The sequence below is a fragment of the Eulemur rufifrons genome, chromosome 7 (assembly GCF_041146395.1).
Source record: "Eulemur rufifrons isolate Redbay chromosome 7, OSU_ERuf_1, whole genome shotgun sequence".
In the NCBI taxonomy this organism is placed as follows: Eukaryota; Metazoa; Chordata; class Mammalia; order Primates; family Lemuridae; genus Eulemur; species Eulemur rufifrons.
The window spans coordinates 182082112-182102087 of record NC_090989.1 but is presented as its reverse complement, the minus strand read 5'-3'; the positions used below and the strand labels follow the sequence as shown (position 1 = coordinate 182102087).

General features: G+C 37.3%; 1 protein-coding gene across 1 annotated transcript; it reads right to left on the bottom strand.

Moving 5' to 3' along the window:
• Positions 1-1114: 1114 nt before the first annotated feature.
• TRNT1 (tRNA nucleotidyl transferase 1) lies at positions 1115-19630 on the bottom strand. Its single transcript, XM_069473832.1, has 7 exons — positions 19447-19630; positions 12783-12976; positions 8187-8325; positions 4468-4594; positions 2942-3135; positions 1837-2090; positions 1115-1630 (listed from the first exon to the last, which is right to left on the bottom strand). The coding sequence occupies exons 1-7, from the start codon at positions 19592-19594 to the stop codon at positions 1382-1384; spliced, it is 1305 nt and encodes a 434-aa protein (XP_069329933.1). The 5' UTR covers positions 19595-19630; the 3' UTR covers positions 1115-1381.
• Between the last annotated feature and the right edge of the window lie 346 nt (positions 19631-19976).

The window sequence follows — 19976 nt, the reverse complement described above, 5'->3', positions numbered from 1 at the left end:
AATAGAAACCCAGGGAACATTGCTTTTGCCTTTGCTCCATGAAGGGTATGGGGTATAATCTCAGAATGTTCTAATACTTGCAAATAAAATTTTCTGGTTATGTAAAAACATGTGTATAATACTATTGGATACTATTGGAAAGGGTTTTACACATGACAAAAACCAGACCTTTGAAATAATTAAATCTGTATACTTTCTATATAAAAAGAATAGGAACCGTATGATATTGGATCTAAATATGTACTTTAGTAGTACTTAACTATTTCAATGTATTATTTTATAATGCACTTAATTACTGACCCGTGTGCAGTCGTTTCTGAGGCTCCCATTCTTGCGCTATAGTCTCTGTTATACTGTTCGTCACATTTCCTTTTAGTTGGGTTTTAATAGAAATAATATGCTTTCCAAAGTCATTTTATCAAGGTCCAAAGTTACTACATGCCCGCAGAGTACAAAGATGCTATGACTGGCTACACAGAAAGGAAAATCTATTATAAAATACCAGAATATAGCAGCTGAAATAGATGATAATACTTTATGCTATACATCTGTTCACATAATGAAAGCACTCAGGGCTCAAATCTTTGAAGAGACAAGAGTATTCATATATTGTACCTTATTAAGAGGGCTATCCGGAAGATATCCAGCCATTGTTAGTATAACAAAAATGGTTACATGGGTGGATACTTTCCAGACAGCCCTCGTGTATCAAGTGCAATATACAAATACTTGCATACTTGTATCCAAGTACTTGTATACTTGTCAGAAGACTAACCCTCAAGTTAATCCCGTAACTTAACTTTCCCAGGCTTTGCATACATAAAGAAATTATGACAGAGAAAAATAACATACTGCAACAGAGCTTACTAGAACAAACCCCTTATTATGAATGTCAGCCACCGATGGTACACTTAGTATTTGTATTTTATACAGGATATTTTATGCAAATTTGTCAACTATTTTCTTTTCAGGCACAAGTTTATTTTAGAATTCAGATAAGTGACACTTACAGTCATCGTATAGAGTAACCAGTTATTTCACTTGAAAATAAACATCTACTCTTCAAGACAATTACCTTTTTAAGATCAATCTTAGTACTGCCCTCTGCAAAAATAAAAAGATAGAAGACAGCTGTACCTTTCTCAGTTGGAACTATTCCAAAAGCATTATAAGGTTCAATGATATCAATCAGATCAAGAGGAGGTAGACTTCAGTTTAGTGCCCGAAACATAATAATATTTCACAAAGTAAGACCTTTATTCTACTGAAGAGGTCCTCTAAGCTGGTTTTTATTCCACTATAGTTTCCTAAATCTCACTAAAAGGGAGGGTAAGAGAAACAGTATTACCAAAAATGTTCCGGTTTTTAATAGCCATCAATTTTAGTTCTTCTTTATGTAACTGAGAAGTTCATCTTTTTCCATTTGGTAACCACTTTTTTTCCACTGTTCTCGCAACTGTTGTAATAGAGCCCCAATTTCTTTTCCTGAAGAAATGCCCACTTTTCTGATATCATGGCCACTTACAGGAAATGGAGGAACGGACCACTGCTCCATTTCCTTTAGGAGACAGTGCTCTCCTTGGTACTTCAGTAGTTCACATATGCGAGTAGATGCATCAGGTTCCCTAGACTAGGAGCCAAAATCAAATATTTAGTTTCATCACACAAAACAATCACTTGTGATCTTATCCTAAAATTTAAATACTAAATGCTCAATATGAAATTTTTCATTTAAAATAAGTAAACTCCACAGAATTGTAGGTCTTAGTTTTAATGAATTAGTTCTATCATTAGTGAAGATAATGTATATTCTGCCCAAGCCTAGTATATACTTACATCTATGATGAAGTCTTGATAGGGTTTCAATGGTTCTGAACTATCTGTTGCTTTAATCAAATCTTTCCTATTTTTAACTATAAATAAGCCAAGGTTTTTCTCTTCTTTTGAAATCTTCAACCTCAAATCCAATTTTGTGACATCATCCTGTACTTTGAATAATGAGGCCAAAACAGTCATTGGCTTTGGTGAAAAACCTTCAACATTTTTACAGACTTTGTTAAATTCTTCTAAACTTGCATTAGCAGGTAAACCTGTAGGGAAAAAAGCATTTTTCACTTGTTTTTAGTGGGGGAAAAAAACTCACATCCTAAACCAACCATTGTTTTAGTATACTGAAATGTCCTGTCACTAGGACACATGATAGGGCCAATCTGATGCTCCATCTTACAGGTGAAGAACTGGCATGTTACTGCTGTTCTTTTACACGTCACTCTCAAAACCTAGGGGAAGCCCCTAAAATGTTGTTTCCATTAACGAGCTCCATTAGGAGGTCCACAGGCAGTGGTGATGGTGGCGTCAGATTCACATAGGCTACTTTTTCCAATCACAAACTGCTTCCCACTGACTGCCCACTGATACACTACCATATAACACCTACCTCCTTCAATAATTTTATGTCTTTATTTGAAATATACCCAAGTTTCCTGAAGTGTGATAAACCATATAAGCCCGCTGTTCTTTGTGAATATGAGTAACATTTACTGAACAATTTCTGTGTTTAAGCTGCTCTTCTACAAGTGTTTTACCTGTATTAACTCACTGAATCCTCTTGGCCCTTCTACTAGGTAGATGCTATTATTTTCGAACCTCCTTTTTACAAGGCCAGAAACTAAGTCACAAAGCTGGTAAGTGTCTGAGCCTCATTCAAACCCAGATCTGTCTCACTCCAGAAACTATCCTGTACAACTGCAGTATGCTATCTTTGAGCTATTCCCTACTCATGACAAAACTGTTCTACCCCATACCCCAAAGCTTATCTTATTTTAAAATATTCCATTCTTCCATTAAGAATTCTTCTTTAACTGAGTCAAACATTTTTTAAGAAATTTTAAACTAGATGTTTCATAGCCAAAAATGCAAACACTTTATAACTTGCTCTTACCTATATGAGGAGCTACATCAAGATCATAGATAAGGTGAATCAAATGATTTACATGGTTACCAACAAGAATTTTTTTCAGTTCCACCCAAATCCTCTCTCCTGATATTCCAGCCAGGCCTTTTGCATTTTCTGCAATTGCTTCCAAGGTTTCAGGATCATGATCACCAGGTTTGTCTACAATTTTCCCATAAAACCTGTTAAGAGAGGATCTTCATGGCGTATTACCTCTATATTGGCATATCACAAGAAATATCTTTTTTTTATTTTTACTCGTACTATCCCATACACATATTTAATGAAAATCAACATGGAACCAGTTAGGTCTAGCAGGAAGGTTAGGAAGGCACCTGGCCAATTTTCTACCTCCTTTTGTTTCCAGATGAGAAAACCAAAGATCTAATAAAATATAAGTCACCTTAAGGTTAGCAAGAAACAGAACCCCAAAGTCTCAATTTCACTTCCAAATGACTGGCTGAGATGCTCAGAATGGCCATCAAATGGAGTTCCTGAATTGGTACTTAAAGTAGATTAGAAAAAAAAATGGCACCAAAACAAGACTGGAACGCCACAGTGGAGCTGCCTTAATCCCTCAAAGTTTGCCTGTTTGTACACATTAAGACTTTCAAATATGACATACCTAGCTGCAGAACCTGGAGTATACTTCTTGGAATCTCAGAACTTGAAGCCCTAGAGTATATCCATTCTACCACTCATACCCTTATAATTCAATTCATTAGTAATCTCAATTAAATGCTAAATATAGGTAAGTTTTGATCTATGTACTTTTATAGAGGGACTGTTTGCATATACTCAAGTTTAGAGAAATAGCATTTATTAACAAAATGTGTGATATGTTGCAGAATATTCTGAGGATGATGTCAACCAGCAAAAAATGAATATTACTAGACTTCATCTAGCCAGTTAAGATAGTTTTTTAAAAAGGTTACAGTAAGGAGTTTAAAAAGCACTGCTGCCCACAAAACCATCCATGCATTTCATACTTACCAAATTTATCCAAGTTGTTAAGCATGTCTTTATACTTTGATTGTTTTACTGGTCATATAACAGGTATTTATTTTCACCAGTATCATTTTGTTGCGAGGTACCAGATTTTCATGACCACCTAAGACTTTAAGCCATATAAAGGCGGCGACTTTCATTCATTACATGCTCAAAGCACCTACACAGTACTTGGCCTGTGCTAAGCACTCAAACATCTGTGTAATGAATTGATCAATGTAGAAAATATCACTCAATCAAAAAAACTAGGCATTTTTAAAAATGATTTAAAGCAGAAAAGATCATATGGAATGGAATAAGTATGTGTATGTTCTGGGGATGAAAATACAATATGAACTATCTAATAAGTCATACGTTGGTAAGACTCTACTGGAGACAGACATTTGGCATGTCACCATTTTGCACAGGGACCTGCTGTTTCCCATGACCAGTATTGTGTTCTGGTGATGTTATTAAAAACTGTATGATTTTTTTTGTTTGTTTTTAAAATATTTTAAAATTGTTACCTGAAATATCTTAAAATTCTTAGATAATCTTCTTGTATTCTCTGTTTAGCATGTCCAACAAATCTAACTTTCTTATTTTTTAAATCTTCATAACCATTAAAATAGTCAAATAAGGTACCATCAAAACCTATTCATTAGAAAAAAGAGGAGAAAAATCACTATTGGCAAATAAGAATTTGAAGACACAAAATCAGCTAAAAACTATCACAAACAGTAAAAATTCAGCAAGGTGTGAAAAGTTACAGAATTAAAATACAGATATTAATAGTGTTCATATATATATCAACTATCAAATGGAAGACAGAATGAAAAGCTACATGGTATAACTAAAAAGATAATACATCTAGGAATAAACTAAACAAGTCATGTACAAGACCTGTATGAAGTGGAGTGGGGACAAGAAGACACCAGACAAGCTGATTTTCAAGTTAATATGGGAAAATGAATAATAGCAAAAATAATCTAGAAAAAATAAGTAACAGTGGTGACAGAAGAAACAACAGGAAGGTATTTTATAATCCTGGAATGGGAAAAACCTTTCAAGCTCTAATTACCAAGAAAACAAAACACAAACACACACACCAGAGTCTTCAGAGAAATAATTAATTGAACTACATAAAAAAAAAAAAAAAAAATCAAACATGCCCAAATGGCAGAAATCGCCATGACATAGAGTCATAAGACAAATGACATTCTGGGAAAAACAGATGTAAGTATCATAAAGACAAATGGCTAATTTTCATAATACATAAAATCTCTTATAAATAAAAAAACTACATAAATAGAAAAATGGGCTAAAATATATAAAGGAAATACAGAAGTCTCTTTAAAAAATGAAGATTTTTGGCCAGGCACAGTGGCTTATGCCTGTAAGTGCTTATAATTCTGGCTACTCGGCTACTCAGGAGGCTGAGGCAGGGGGATCGCTTGAGCCCAGGAGTTTGAGGTTGCTGTGAGCTACGAGGACACCACTGCATTCCAGCCTGGGCAACAGGGCAAGACCCTGTCTCAAAAAAAAAAAAAAAAAAAATTCTCAACCTTAATCTTCTGAAATAGCATTTTTCAGATTTCTATCAGATTAGCAAAGATCCAGATGTTTGATAACATTGTTAGCAAGGTTGTGGTGAAAGGGACAGTTCTGTTCAGTACGGATTAGGAGACTTCCTTTTATATCCTTTTAAAATTTGTGAATTTTGAACCCTGTAAACTTATTAGCCATTCACAAAATGATATAAACAAAAAATTTCTCCGCTATAATACATTCTTCTCATATGTTCAACTAAAAGAAAAAAACTGACCAATTAACTCATTTTATATGTAGGTACATGAAACCTCATGTTAGTATAGCAACCAATTCATCCTGGTTTGCCTGGGACTTTCCTAGTTTTAAGATTGAAAGTCACACATCCTAAGAAATTTTTCAATCCCAGGCAAATTCACACAGTGCGTCACCCTAGAGACTTAAAATTTAGAGCAAAAATCCAGATACTATTCAACCATCCAAATGGGGAGGTCAGCGATCCTATGACATACTTCACTCTGTGGCATCACAGAAAGGCACTGCCACTACGTATGAAAAATGCCACTTATCAATTTAGTTTTGCTTGAACTTGAATGCTTGCTGATTATCCCAGAAGCAACAAACATTGGTAAGCTCAGACTTAACATTTAACTGTTCCCAAGCTGTTATGGTTTTATACAAACAGCAACTGTTAAAAGGGAACCATCTTGATGTATACGGCAAACATGATAGGCTCTAGATTCAAAGAGACATAACAAAATGAAGAAAAAGAAAATAAGTAAATAAACAGACAAAAATATGATCACAAAGTAGCAAATAATACAATGTATCTGTAGGTCTTAACATTATTTCTCCTAATGAAGAAACTCTTGACTCTCTGTGGAGAGCTTAATGGAAAGATCAAAATTTGGAGAGAAAAAAATTATAGGAATATGACAAAAGCAAAAATAAGGCTTTCCGGAAGCTAAGCAGCCAAGCATAAATGTCAGAACTATGAATACTTGATCCAGTAAGGGTTGAAAAAAGCCAGGACAAGAAACTGGGCAAGGATTAATAGGCACCATATCAGTTGTGTATTTTGTTTTGCTCTGAGTATCATTCTTTTAAAATACAGTAGATAAAAATATGAAAATAAAATTGAGTTGCAGGGAATAATGTAGTGGTTAAGAACATGACTTCTGGATCCAGACTGCTTGAGCTGGAATCCTAATCCTACACTTATGACCTGTGCAACTTTGGACAAATTACCATGGGTTAAATAGCAGTATCTGCTTCATAGGGTTGTCAGGAAGTTTAAATTTATGTAATGTGCTTAGAACAGCGCCTGGCACATTATAAGGGCTCAGCAAATGTTAGAAAATAGTAGTAAGAATAGCTTTTACTTTATAAAATAATATCTTGAAAAAGAATATTAGTTTCTCTCTTTAAGTATGCTTACTAGAAGCCAGTTAGACAGACTGTATATATTGCACCAGTTGGAGTTTACTCTCAGTATTAATGTAAGAAGAAATGAATACGTGGAGATTGACTACCTAACTGAGGAAAAAAATGGACCCATTGGACCCCCTATGGTGATAAACTGCTTAGGCTTTGGAAACAGGCTGAAATCATGGCACTCTGTGACTTGAACTAAGTGATTTAGCATCTGTAAGTCTCAGTTTCCTCATCTGTCAACTTACTTACTTTATGAAGTTTTTCTGAGAGTTAAATGAGATCAAATATATTAGGTGCCCAATGATGTACCTAGAACTTAGTAGGTACCCTAGAGGTGGCATTTGTCATTAACGTCATCAGCAAGAGATCCCACCTTGGCTTACAAACTTCTTCCTCATCCCATGAAGCAAATCCTATTACGTCATCATTTCACCACTATTGTTGCTACAGACTATTAATAGATGATGGCCAGTGGATGCTTCATCACCTCTTTTCTAATCCAGTCTTAAACATAAAGGGCTTATCTAAAATTAAAAGTACAAAATATGGGGCATCAATAATGTATCAAAACAGTAACCTAATTCTTATCTACCTTCATGTGATTCCTATCGCTTTCATTAACGAAAAAGTTACGATGTAGTGACAGGTTTCATCGGACATGCCGGCTCTGACTACTGATGATTCCCAAACTGCAGTGCTAAACGGGAATCTGAAGTTGTGTGTAGGCTCACCAATACAAAAGACGCTTAGGTCATTCACCAGGGTGTGCCAGGGCAGCAGAAGAGAGGAAAGAGTGGAAATGGATGCATGAAAGATAGCGCAGAAGAAAGAGAATGATATGGAGGGGAGGGTAAATGTAGGAACGTGCACACATATGTGTATGCACATTTTTCTTCCTGAAATGTTAATGTTGTTTAGATATAGTTTTAAGAAATTAACACTGACTGAATGTGTACATGTGTCAGGTATTGTTCTAAGTATTTACAGTTATAAACTCCCTTTATCCTCACAACAGCCCTATAAAAGAAGCTAATATTAACACCTTCCTTTTATGGCTAGTGAGTGATGGAGTCAGAATTTGAACCCAGGGATTTTGGCTCCAGAGTCAATTCTTTTTAATCACTATGCCACACTGTCTCTTAGAAGAAATTAATGTAACTTCTCAAGTTGGCAAACATTTCCAGAATGCAGGTTTCACTTGAAAAGAAGGCATTCTGACAGACTGAATTAAAACAATTAGTAATATTGTATCTTCATATATTACCTAAAAACATTGAATTTATAGTGAGATCTCTGCGTTCAGCATCTTTCTGCCAGTCAGTTGTGAATTCTACCTCAGCATGTCTTCCATCAGTAAGGACATCAATCCGTAGTGTTGTAATTTCAAAATTTTCTTCATGAAGCTACAATACATTTAAAAAAAAACATTAGTTTTTAGTATTGCTGGATAGATTGAAAACATAAGTTTGTCTTCATTAAGGCACAGTGCTGTAAGCCCTGACAATTAGTTATGTGTTCTTAAAGTCAACTACTATACATAAACATTGAACAGAATGACACCCACAATATTCAAAGATAGATGCAAAGAATGACTTTTTTTTTAATACCCATCATGATTAAAAAATACGAGTTTGACAGATAAACATGTCAACTCTAAGTGATGTGGTAGGTAGAAAGGAAGAACCCTCACAACTGTATTCTCATTCTGGAATTTCAAATCATGCTATTCTCTGAAATATTTTTTAACAGCTCCAGTTTGCAAAGAGCTGAATATCAATTTATGGGATATATACCACTGAGCAAAGGATTGATAAAGGAAAAAGTCAGTTAATAGATCCTCAATTCCTTTACTGGTAATCACCAATGAAGTTAAAGTGTTAGAGCATCCACAGCAACCTCGGTTTGTATCCAAGTAACAGCACCCAAAAAAAAAAAAGAAAAGAAATAATAATAAAGTATTACATATATTTTGGGAAGAGATATTACCTCCCGCTGGGAAAGTTGAGTAGTCTCCCGATAGAGTGACAACTGAGCTAAGCCTTGAAAGATAAGTAGGATCTGTACATGGAAATGTGGTGAGAAGAACATTTCAAATGAAGTTTAAAAAGATGACCAAAAGCAGTGGAGAAAGAGGAAAATATATGAAAGAGAAAGTGTACCTGACAAATAGCATATTAGCATTTAGGGGTAGAGAGCAAAGAGTTTTTACATGCCAAGCAGGAGTTTGGAATCTCTTCCTTAGGAAGTAAAAGCCACTAATGAGCACTCGAAGTCTGTCCTAGGATTTCTCTCAATTTAATACATATTGTTCTCCAGATACAAATGTATCTATGTCTATATTCTTACTACAGAATTTCAGAACTCAGGCATTTTGAAACACAAGTATCGCTGAAGGCAAAGGGTATGAAATAGGAAAACTGTTTGAAAATCATTATAAGAAACAATTAAGGCCAGGCACGGTGGCTCACGCCTATAATCCTACCACTCTGGGAGGCTAAGGTGGGTGGATCGTTTGAGCTCAGGAGTTCGAGACTGAGCAAGTTCGTCAGCCTGAGCAAGAGCGAGACCCTATCTCTACTAAAAATAGAAATAAATTACCTGGACAACTAAAAGTATATAGAAAAAATTAGCCGGGGATGGTGCCGCATGCCTGTAGTCCTAGCTACTCAGGAGGCTGAGGCAGGAGGATTGCTTGAGCCCAGGAGTTTGAGGTTGCTGTGAGCTAGGCTGATGCCATGGCACTCTAGCCCGGGCAACAGAGTGAGACTCAGTCTCAAAAAAAAGAAAAAAGAAACAATTAGACCCCTTTCCCCCCAGAATGCCTCTCTTAACCGGGCAGAAAACCAGGGATTAACTTTCTAGAAAGGTTAAACCAAAAGTAATCAGAACTTGGTGCACCAGGCACAGATGATCATGGGAATGAAGCATCACAATGAAAACAAGATTAACTGAAAATCCACATGACCACCAACCCTTTCCCTACTTGGTTCCAAAATGCTAACCATCACGATTATTCCCTGCATATAATGCTGGGGATTCCTCTCTGATTTCTCCTAATGAAATCTCCTACTGAGAGGAGTCCCAACTGGCTGACACTTCCCGCTCAAAATTACAATAAAGCCCTCAAGTCATTTTGCTAACACTTTAGAGCATCACCCAAATATACAGAAAGAACCAAAGAAGAACCGTACTTAAGGAAAGCCAACATGACAGAAAAAGCTCAGAGGAAACAAACATTGTCAAAATAACTACAATTGATATCCTAAGGGAAATAAGAAGATATTGCAACTGAAACAAGAACAGGAAGCTTTCAAAAGAAATATACTAAGAAAGACTTCTTGAAAATGTAAAAGACCACAAAAATTGTAAATATAATAGGTCAGAAAATGAAGTTAAGGCATTCTCATGGAAAGTAAAATAAAAGACCTGAGAATAGACGACAAAAGATAAAACTAGAAAATCAGTCCCTGTGGCCTAGCAACCAAATAATAGGAGTTTCCAAAGAAAACATTTAACAAAGGAGATGAAATTATAAATGAAACACAAGAAGGCTCACTAAGTGCCCTGAACAATAAATGAAAATAAATCCAAAGCAAGGCACATTATCTTAAAATTAAGAGATGAAAAGATCGGAACTCAAGGTGCATTAAAGAATTAAACGTAAGACACGAAACCATAAAAATTCTAGAAGAAAACATAGGAAAAACTCTTCTAGACACTAGCCTAGGCATAGAATTTATAACCAAGACCCCAGTTAACAAATACAGCAACAACAAAAATAAATAAATGGGACTTAATTAAAAGTTTCTGCACAGCAAGGGAAATAATCAACAGAGTAAACAGACAACTTACAGAATGGGAGAAAATATTCACAAACTATACATCCAACAATGGACTACTACCTGGAATCTATAAAGAACTCAAATCAGCAAGAAAAAAACAAATAACCCCATTAAAAAGTGGCAAAAGACATGACCAGAGTATTTTCTTTTTTTAATTTTTTAAAATAATTGTGACCTGGAGCCATGGCCAGGAAGCCTTGAGCAAGCAGACTCCATGACCAGAGTATTTTCAAAACAATATAGACAAATGGCCAACAAACATATGAAAAAATGCTCATTATCACCAATTATCAGAGAAATGCAAATTAAAACCACAGTGAGATACACCTTAACCCTATCAGAATGCCCATCATTAAAAAATAAACAAACAGTAGATGTTGGTGTGGATGCAGTAAGAAAGAAATGCTTATGCACTTTTGGTGGGAATGTAAACTGGTATAACCTCTACAGAAAACAGTATGGCGATTCCTCAGAGAACTACAAGTAGACCTATCATTTGATCCAGCAATCCCACTACTGGGAATCTACCTAAAGGAAAAGAAGTCACTATGTCAAAAAGACACCTGTACATGAATGTTTATCACAGCACAATTCACAACTGCAAAGATATGGAATTGACTTATGTGTCCATCAATTCGTAAGTGGCTAAAGCAAATGTGGTATATATGTGCTGTGGAGAACTACTGAGCCATAAAAAGGAATGAAATAATGTCTCTTGCAGCAACTTGGATGGAACCAGAGAACATTATCCTAACTAAAGTATCTCAGGAATGGAAAAACAAACACTACATGGTCTCACTAATGTGGGAGCTAAAAATGGGTACAGTAGGGCAGAAAAGATGTAAAGGACATTGGAAACTAAAAAGGGGGAGGCTGGGAGGCAGGTGAGGGATAAAAACTTACCTGTCGGGTGCAATGAACGCTATCCTGACAACAGGCACACTAAAAGCTCTGACTTCAGCATTAATCAAGGTATCCATATAACAAAAACACTCATAACCCCTTAATATCTTGAAATTTAAAAAATAAATAAAAATAAAAGAGATAAAACGATCAGAAAGGCTTCCAAAAGGATAGAATAATCATCAGGTTTCAAACAAAGGAGGAACCTAAATGGGATCAGACTTCTCAGTGGCAGTACTGGAAGCTAGAAAACAAAGCCTTCAAGTTTAAGTGAAAATCATCCCCCCCATGGAAACCCATAACCAACAAAACTATCAAACTGGTGTGGAAGTAAAATAAAAATATTTTCAGACATGTAAGTCTTCTTCAGGTTTTAATGTATTAAAATGAGGCCACAGAAAGAATACCACATGGGATCCAGGAAACAAGAGTTCTAACAAAGAGAGGCCAAGGGAATTCCTAAAAGTCCATGTTGGAGCAGGAAGACAGCACCAGGTAAGACGTCTCCAATAAAAAACAAAGAACTGAAGCTTGATGTGTTTAAATCTTTTGAGAGGAACTTTACAGTTCTGGCACAGAGTACAGGAAACAATTAGTGGTACACAGAAAGCTATGTTAAAGAAAAATGCTATTAACTGCCGGAAAAACAAAAAACATGCAACAGAAGAAATATGGTCATAGCATACTCCATGATCTGCTGTAAACAATACAAAGTCATAAATGTAAACCCTGAATATTGATTTAACCAAAAATTATGACATAAATATACCAGGAAGATAGCGGAAGGAGGATTATATGTGGCTGTTGTTGAGAAGGGTGTAGTATGAAAGCTAAATCATCTTCCCCGGTAGGAAGTCAATAGCTAACATCTTAAAACTGGGAAATAAAAACAAAAACCGCAGCATACAAAGATCTTTTTAGAAATGGAAAGGTAACAGGTATCCTAAGACTTGGTTAAATGTGGCTGCAACAACAGAGGATGCAGGGTTTAAGAGCGTTTAGAGGAGACTCACATTTTTATTGGGCTTTCTATTATTCACTTTTCTAAACTAGAAAAAATTATTAAATTTTTTAAAAAGACACCGCAATTAACGAAGTGTAAGCTTTTCGCTTACCCTGGCAGTTATCGTTCCGTGCTTTTCTCCTTTGTTGTTTATCATCCGAATCCCGGCAGACTGAAACATCTCCTTCATCTGAGCCGGGGTAGCAGTGGTGGCAAAATCCACATCCTGAGGCTTCACTCCATTTAATAAATCCCTCACTGCACCTCCTGCTATTCTTAATTCATGGTTCTCTTTGACAAATAATTCTGAGATGAAGGAAAGAAGATTTTTATTTCAATGTGTTTCTTTTAAGCAGCACAGAAGTGATTCACAAGGCTCTTCCATCTAGTGGGACAGGAGAGATCACTTAACTGAGGCTGTTCATATGAAAAACGAGAACAAGGCTCAAAAGAGTGAAAAGACTTCCTTACAGCAGAATGCCTGTGAGAACTGTGGGAAGCAGGCAGCGTGCAGAATTTGCTTATTTAGAAGATAATTCAGAATTCTACAGTGTGTCAAGGTCATCAATATAAACTTGAATTATTACCAATGAATAAAACAAATAATTCCGCTTACTTTTTCCCAGTTTATGTGCATACTTTAGAAATGGTAACGTGTTTTGTATTTCTCTTTGTGTCTAGGTGCTGAGGCAGTAAGTTCATGTATGAAACTATCAGACAACAGTAGCCTATCATATCACTTATGATAAATGCTATAGCAAAGAATCCTTCAGGAAATAATCTGCATATGATGTTCAAAACCAACTCATAACTGTGCTCTTGGTAGAACCATATGAACACTGGAGCTACTGTAACTACACAGCTGATTCCTCTACAGGTAGAGGATAAGACAAAGTCCACCACAACTATACTCACATAACCGAAGAACAGCATATGGAACCTAGTGAGAATGATGTCCAGGAACTGGACTGATACTAGCTAAGCCTTGGTGTTGCTACAAGTTGTCCTGCCACTCACAATTAGGCCCTGGTGTCCTGTGGAACATAAATAATTTCACAGAACATCAATACCAGACAAGGCCATTCTGTGACCACAATGCGTCAAGACAAAACAAGACAACTCTGCAATCATCTGAACACAGACAAAACATGAACACTGTTCTAAGGCACCCCCTATGATAGTTAATATAGGTGACTGCTCCCTACCAATCAGGTTTACTCTTACACTTTTCTCACCTTGTTGGTAAGAATTATTAAGATACCAAATCACAGCATTACTTCTGCTTCCTGAGAGCATCTAATGCGCTGCAAAGCCCCACTGACTTGAACTCTATACAGAGAGCCCAAATGTAAGAAGTCCTTTCTAAAACCCTCTTACTGAGATGCACCAAAGTTCTCCATGGTCAGTGCTCTCCCTCACCGCCAGGAGTAACAACCCAACTTGGTGTGTCCCAGGGTGGTCTTGGCTGGAGGACAGTGACACAAGCATTCAGCTAAACTCAACATACACTGGAGCTGCAGCAGCCTAACCACAACTCAGAACGTAATCCTCCACCCCTACACCAATGTCTTCTGGTTTTTGTCCTCCCCACACACCTCTTCTACCTATTCTTCCCAAACCTTCCAGCCCCACTGCAGACTCCCTAAAGTGATTTGCTTAAAAGTAACAAATGCTCCCTCCCTCCACCTTCTTGCCTTAACTAAAAGCTGGCTCTCCCACAAGGATACCACTTCCATAAGCCCTCTGCAAGGCGAAGTGTGCATATTCCTTTAATGCCACATTTCCAATCAAGTCCCACTGCCAGTGCCACACCTCTCCTATCAGTCCAGCCTCCATAATCCAGACAGGGATCTAAAACAGCAGGTTAATCGAGCTGTGCAACTGCTCCTGTAACTACTCAGAGTACAACAGCCAAATTCTTTAGTACAACATACAAAGGCTTCTAGGACCTATTTGTCTCATCTCTCACTAAACTCTGCATCACACTTCACCTGCACCAAACTCTCCCTGTAGTTTCCCTCCGTAACTTCACGTGTGTAAATCACTTCATTGAAACACCTGCCCAACTCACTCGTCTGTCAAACTTCTTGGGCCATAACCCACACTAGCAAGGACATCCACACAGCAGTCACCCAGAGCTGTTTGTGTACCTATGTGGCAAACAAAAGTTTCATGGAATAAAACTTACCCTTACTGCACACCATGCAATCTAATATTATACATTCTATTCTCTCTTCCTCTCTTTTAAAAAATGCTGGTCGTGACCACTAAAATTGACATGGACCACTAGTGGTCACTAACCAGTTGGAAAAACACTGATCTAGCTCACACGTATTCATTGAGATTTCAGTTTAGGAAGCCTCTCCTAAAGGCGAGGTTAAGTGAATTTCTTCTAAGCTACTAGTGTAGAATATCTTTACACATACTAATTATGCTAAAATTACTGATTATGTCTTTGTCTCCCCACTTCTCAGGGTAGAAAACCTAACTTATTCATCTTTGTACCAACTTGGCTCACAATGGAACGGAATTGTGATATTTTAGCTATTAAAAACAAAGAATGGCTTCACTGGGAATTTTTTTTTTTAAGTTTTCTTCCTTCAAATTAAAACAGTATCTAAGAAACTGTTTTGGAAAGCAAATAAAGGGCAAGTTTTATGTTCTTCTGAACCTGCTTTAAATAATAGGATGAATAAGGTCAAAGCTGAATTTACATAGATAACCACTGTCTTAAGATTCTCATACTAGCTTTACTAAATAAAATTGTAAGTTCAGAGTCACTCAATAAATTAATTGCATTTCAGAAAGAGAGATCCAGAACTTAAAGTAATTTATTCACCATTTTGATTAGCCCTATTATTAAAGCATTTCCAAAAACTCACAATTCAGGATTTTTAAAATAACATTTTAATACAGTAGAGAAAGGCACATAAAGACATTTATGTCTGTGTGAAATAGGAGTCATAAAAATTATAAAAAAGGCATGAGTTTATATTGACCTAACACAGTAGGGACTATCAAGCTTAAGACTCCTTTATTCCTCAGTTACTGATACCTTCAATTTTACAAAAACAAGGATACATTCAACATACCAAAGGACTTTACAAGTTACATACATATTCAGTGAAAATAACACCTAATGCAGCTAAATTTCATTACAAATTTAAGCCTGAAACTCAGAAATGCAAAATCTCATCATTCCAGAACTACGTTAATTTGCTCTGCTACATGATAGCTATTGTTAATTATTCTTGTTTGCAATCCAAAAGACCACACATTAATGTGTCAGAAAACTTTTATAATTGTCACCTTTTTAATGTTAATTTGCAATTAAATTTTCACAAACTTATTTCTTTTACAATTTTGAAGTCTGAGGATTGGAGGTTGGGGTGGGGCTGGTGAAGGTGAGCGAGAGGTACAGGTGGGAAGATCATTATTACAGGAAAACAGATAATCTCTTCTAAGAGCTTCCAACCTTCAAGAGTGATCAGTTGTTCCTATTGTCCCAAATGTTAATAAGACTTTCCGACATCACAGAAAGGTAGATAGCAAGGAATTCCGGGTCTCCTAGGGATGAAAGTGGGTGCTGTTGCTTTGGTGCAATTGCCCACCTGGGAAGGACAAGGATGGGTCCCAGGCTCCCATCTTGGTCCTGCTCCACCCTAATCCTTCCCGAGAGACTGCCATACTTGGGGGAGGAGGGAATACCCTACAAATCAGCCAATCATAACTTAGTGCACCAGCTGCAAAAGAATGCAGAGGACTTTCTAACCCACAGGCCAAGCAGCATAGGTACCATCGAGTCCGGAAATTGACCTAGAACAACCAGCATGCATAGTAATGTAACTACCAACTGTCCCATGAAAGTGGTTCCCCATGGTGACATCTAAGCCACCATGGCAGTCCCAATCTGGGCACTATAAAACAAGTCACAGACCATAACCAAACTCTTTGCCCTTCCCTTGGCTCTCCCTTTGGTGTGACAATGGGTCTGGTCACTATCTGTGGCATGTGTATCATGCTCTGAAAACCTGTATCTCACTCTTGTTCTATAATCCTATCTTTCTCTCCTCAATAAAGCTCATTTTTGTGCTTGCCTTACTTTGGTGTGTGTGGTCATTCTTCAGCCATGAGCACAGCAAGAATGAGAAAAAACATTTCAGACTAAAACCTGACAACATCATTGAGCACTGTCACCCAGCAGTGACTGTGGGCCACAACCAAGTTAACTAAAGAAGTCCTTGCTTGTCCACTAATCATGTAACTCAGGCAAAAATCCCCTATATTCAGCACTTCAACCTCATCTCTGGAACAGGGAAATAATCTTATATACCACTAGCAGTGTATAGTTGTACTGAAGCAAAAACAAAAATATGTGAAATAACCTGACAAATTATAAAACTATAAAACCCATATTATAAGACCGTAATATATTCTCCTAGCCTCCCAAATTCCTGCATACTAAAACTGATTCTACACATCGCAAAGCAGATATTAAGATTTGAGAACTGGTACAGTAGGATCGAAACTGTGTGTATCACCATACAGCAGCCATCACAAAGGCTTTGTGTGTTTTTGTGCATTTTGTTTTTATACAGAATTTTACCAGGGCACACAAGTCTTTGATTTTCTAACTGTTGAGCAATGCAGTAAAAGATTCTGTTCTTGCTACTTCTACCATGACCTAGAAAAAGTCAACTTTAGGTATGTCCATGCTTTCATGAGCCAGTCTTTCAAGACAGGACCCAGAAGCAACCACCACTTCTATCTTACCATACCATTTACACTCTAACTTCCTTAGGACTTCATTTCTCAGGGTAGAGAAAATTCAGCTCTTAAAGTCAGGTTTAGAAAGTTAAACACAACTGGTAAAAGATTTTCAAAAAACTACAGTAATCATTATCTAGGCCAGGCACAGTGGCTCACACCAGTAATTCCAGCACTTTGGGAGGCCAAGGAGGGAGGATTACTTGAGGCCAGGAGTTCAAGACCAGCCTGAACAACACAACCTGACCCCATCCTTACAAAAACTAAAATCAGCCAGGTTCGGAAGGGGCACTCATAGTCCCAGCTACTTAGGAGGCTGAGGCAGGAGGCTCGCTCGAGCCCAGGAATTAGAGGCTGCAGTGACCTATGATCACACCATTGTACTCCAGCCTAGGCAACAAAGCAAGACCCTGTCTCTTTAAAAAAAAAAAAAAAAAATCCAGAACCCTGTTTACAAAAAAAAAAAAAAAATGCAGAATGAGCTCAAATAAGCCACTGAGAGCTACTTATTGCTTCTTCCAAGAGGCCTCTTCCAATTGAGAATGGGAAGACTGGGGGCTAGGAAGGGCATATAAAGAAAGACAAAAGCTCAAATTCAACCCAGAATTAGAGGTTCTAGATTTGCCTTGTTCAAACAGTAGTCACCAGCCACTTGTGGTTATAGAGCATTGGAAATGTGGTGAGTCTGAAATCAGATGTGCTGTATGTGTTAAACACGTGCCAGATTTCAAAGACATAGAAGAATATACTTCAGTAATTTACATGTTTCATATTAAAATTATATTACCTTAGATACATTAAGTAAAATTTACTAAAAATAATTATTAAAATTAATTCTACCTATTTCTTTTTATCTTCAATGTTGTTTGTAGAAGTTTGTATTACATATGGGCACCTGTATCTTTCACTCTGTCCTATTAAAAATCACAGTGAGACATCAGCATAAACAAACTCGTGTATAAGCGCTCTACTTCAAGACCACCTGAAGAACCTAAACTAATCAACATGTACTGGGATACTCACCACTGGCATACACCTAAAAAGCCATTATCTAATTTCAAGAATTGGGAAAGTAGCTTCGTGAATAAGCTAACACAATCAGAGTCATTTTACAGCAATGATTCCTCTGCCTTCTGTGCATAAGAATTCATCTGTGGAGTCTTTAAAAAAAAAAAAATATAGATGCTCATCCCTCCTGGAGATTCCAGTTCAGTAGGCAGGGGCAGAATCCCAGCATCTATGTTTTAAAAGCTCCCCAGGTCAATCTAATGGACAGCCAGGGCTGCAAAGCACCGTTTAGGTCGTATTTCTACACACATACTACAGCCTAATATATTTCTGAAGGTGCTACTAAAATACCCACAGGCTTTGAAAAGCGGCTGTGTGGCTGCTTCAGCAACATCGGTAGCTGACACTAGGGACCACTACTGATAAAACTGTGGCAACAGCAAGAAGCAGCTCCTGTAGTCAGGCACTTAGCTAAGCCCATTTCCATGTTCCTTCCAGGTAAGTTTTGCATGTGCGCAATGGAGGTAACTTCTATTTCCCTCTGCCTTCAGTTCTCTCAGAAAGTCCTTATACCTAGGCAGGAAATGGAGCTCAGTGCTTACAGGTGGGCTCTGAAATCAGCCTGCATAAATTTAACACCCAGCTCTCTAGTTATCTGTGGCAGAAACACAGGCAAAGCACTTCACATTCCTAAGCATCTGTTTCCTCCTCTCTGTAACAAGGGAAAATGTACCTACTCATTAAGTTAATAGGACCAATCCTGTAATGTATGGAAATTACTTCTTGGCATAGTATTCAGAAAAGTCTGGCTTTTTGTGGCAGTCAACTTCTTCCCTCTTCTAGTGACTTGGCTATAGTTTTGGATTACCTATCAGTAAACCTTTCTTTCATCAGCTCAACAATATCAAAAATATCTGAATACTGGCTAAAAAAATGTAAACTCTATGACTCTCTTTTCACACAGGCTTCCCAAATCAAGAAAAGACACCCTAATCTCTCACCTGTCAGACTCTTCAATCCTTCTGTGAAAAGTGACTGGAATTCTGGAGACTGCAACTTCATTGTAAACAGGTATTGCTTCAGAAGGCACAGCCTACTCCAACTAAAGCTCAGTACTGGCCTGTGCCAAGGATACAGGTACCTCAGCATCTGGAAAGTCACCAACCATGCATCTACAAGGCAAACATGCACACACCACCCAGTGAAATTTGAAAGTGAAGGAAAGTAAAGGGACACATTACAATTTTATTTATCAACTGAGAAAGGCTCATCTCTTGTTCAGACGAAAAGGTGACAATTTAAGGGTCAGTTACTAAATCTATGCTTATAGCTACCTGGTTTTGTACTTGGGAAGCACATACTACTAAACTCACGTACCCCCCGTTTTACTGTTATAACATTTTCCTGAAGGGCGAGCTAAAGTGTGAGGGGTACGGGGTTCCAGAAACTGTATCTCGAAGACCTGTAGCAAGACCTGGCTCCTCCAGAACACGCCATGGTCGCAGGTGGATATCAGCCTACTTCTCCACTG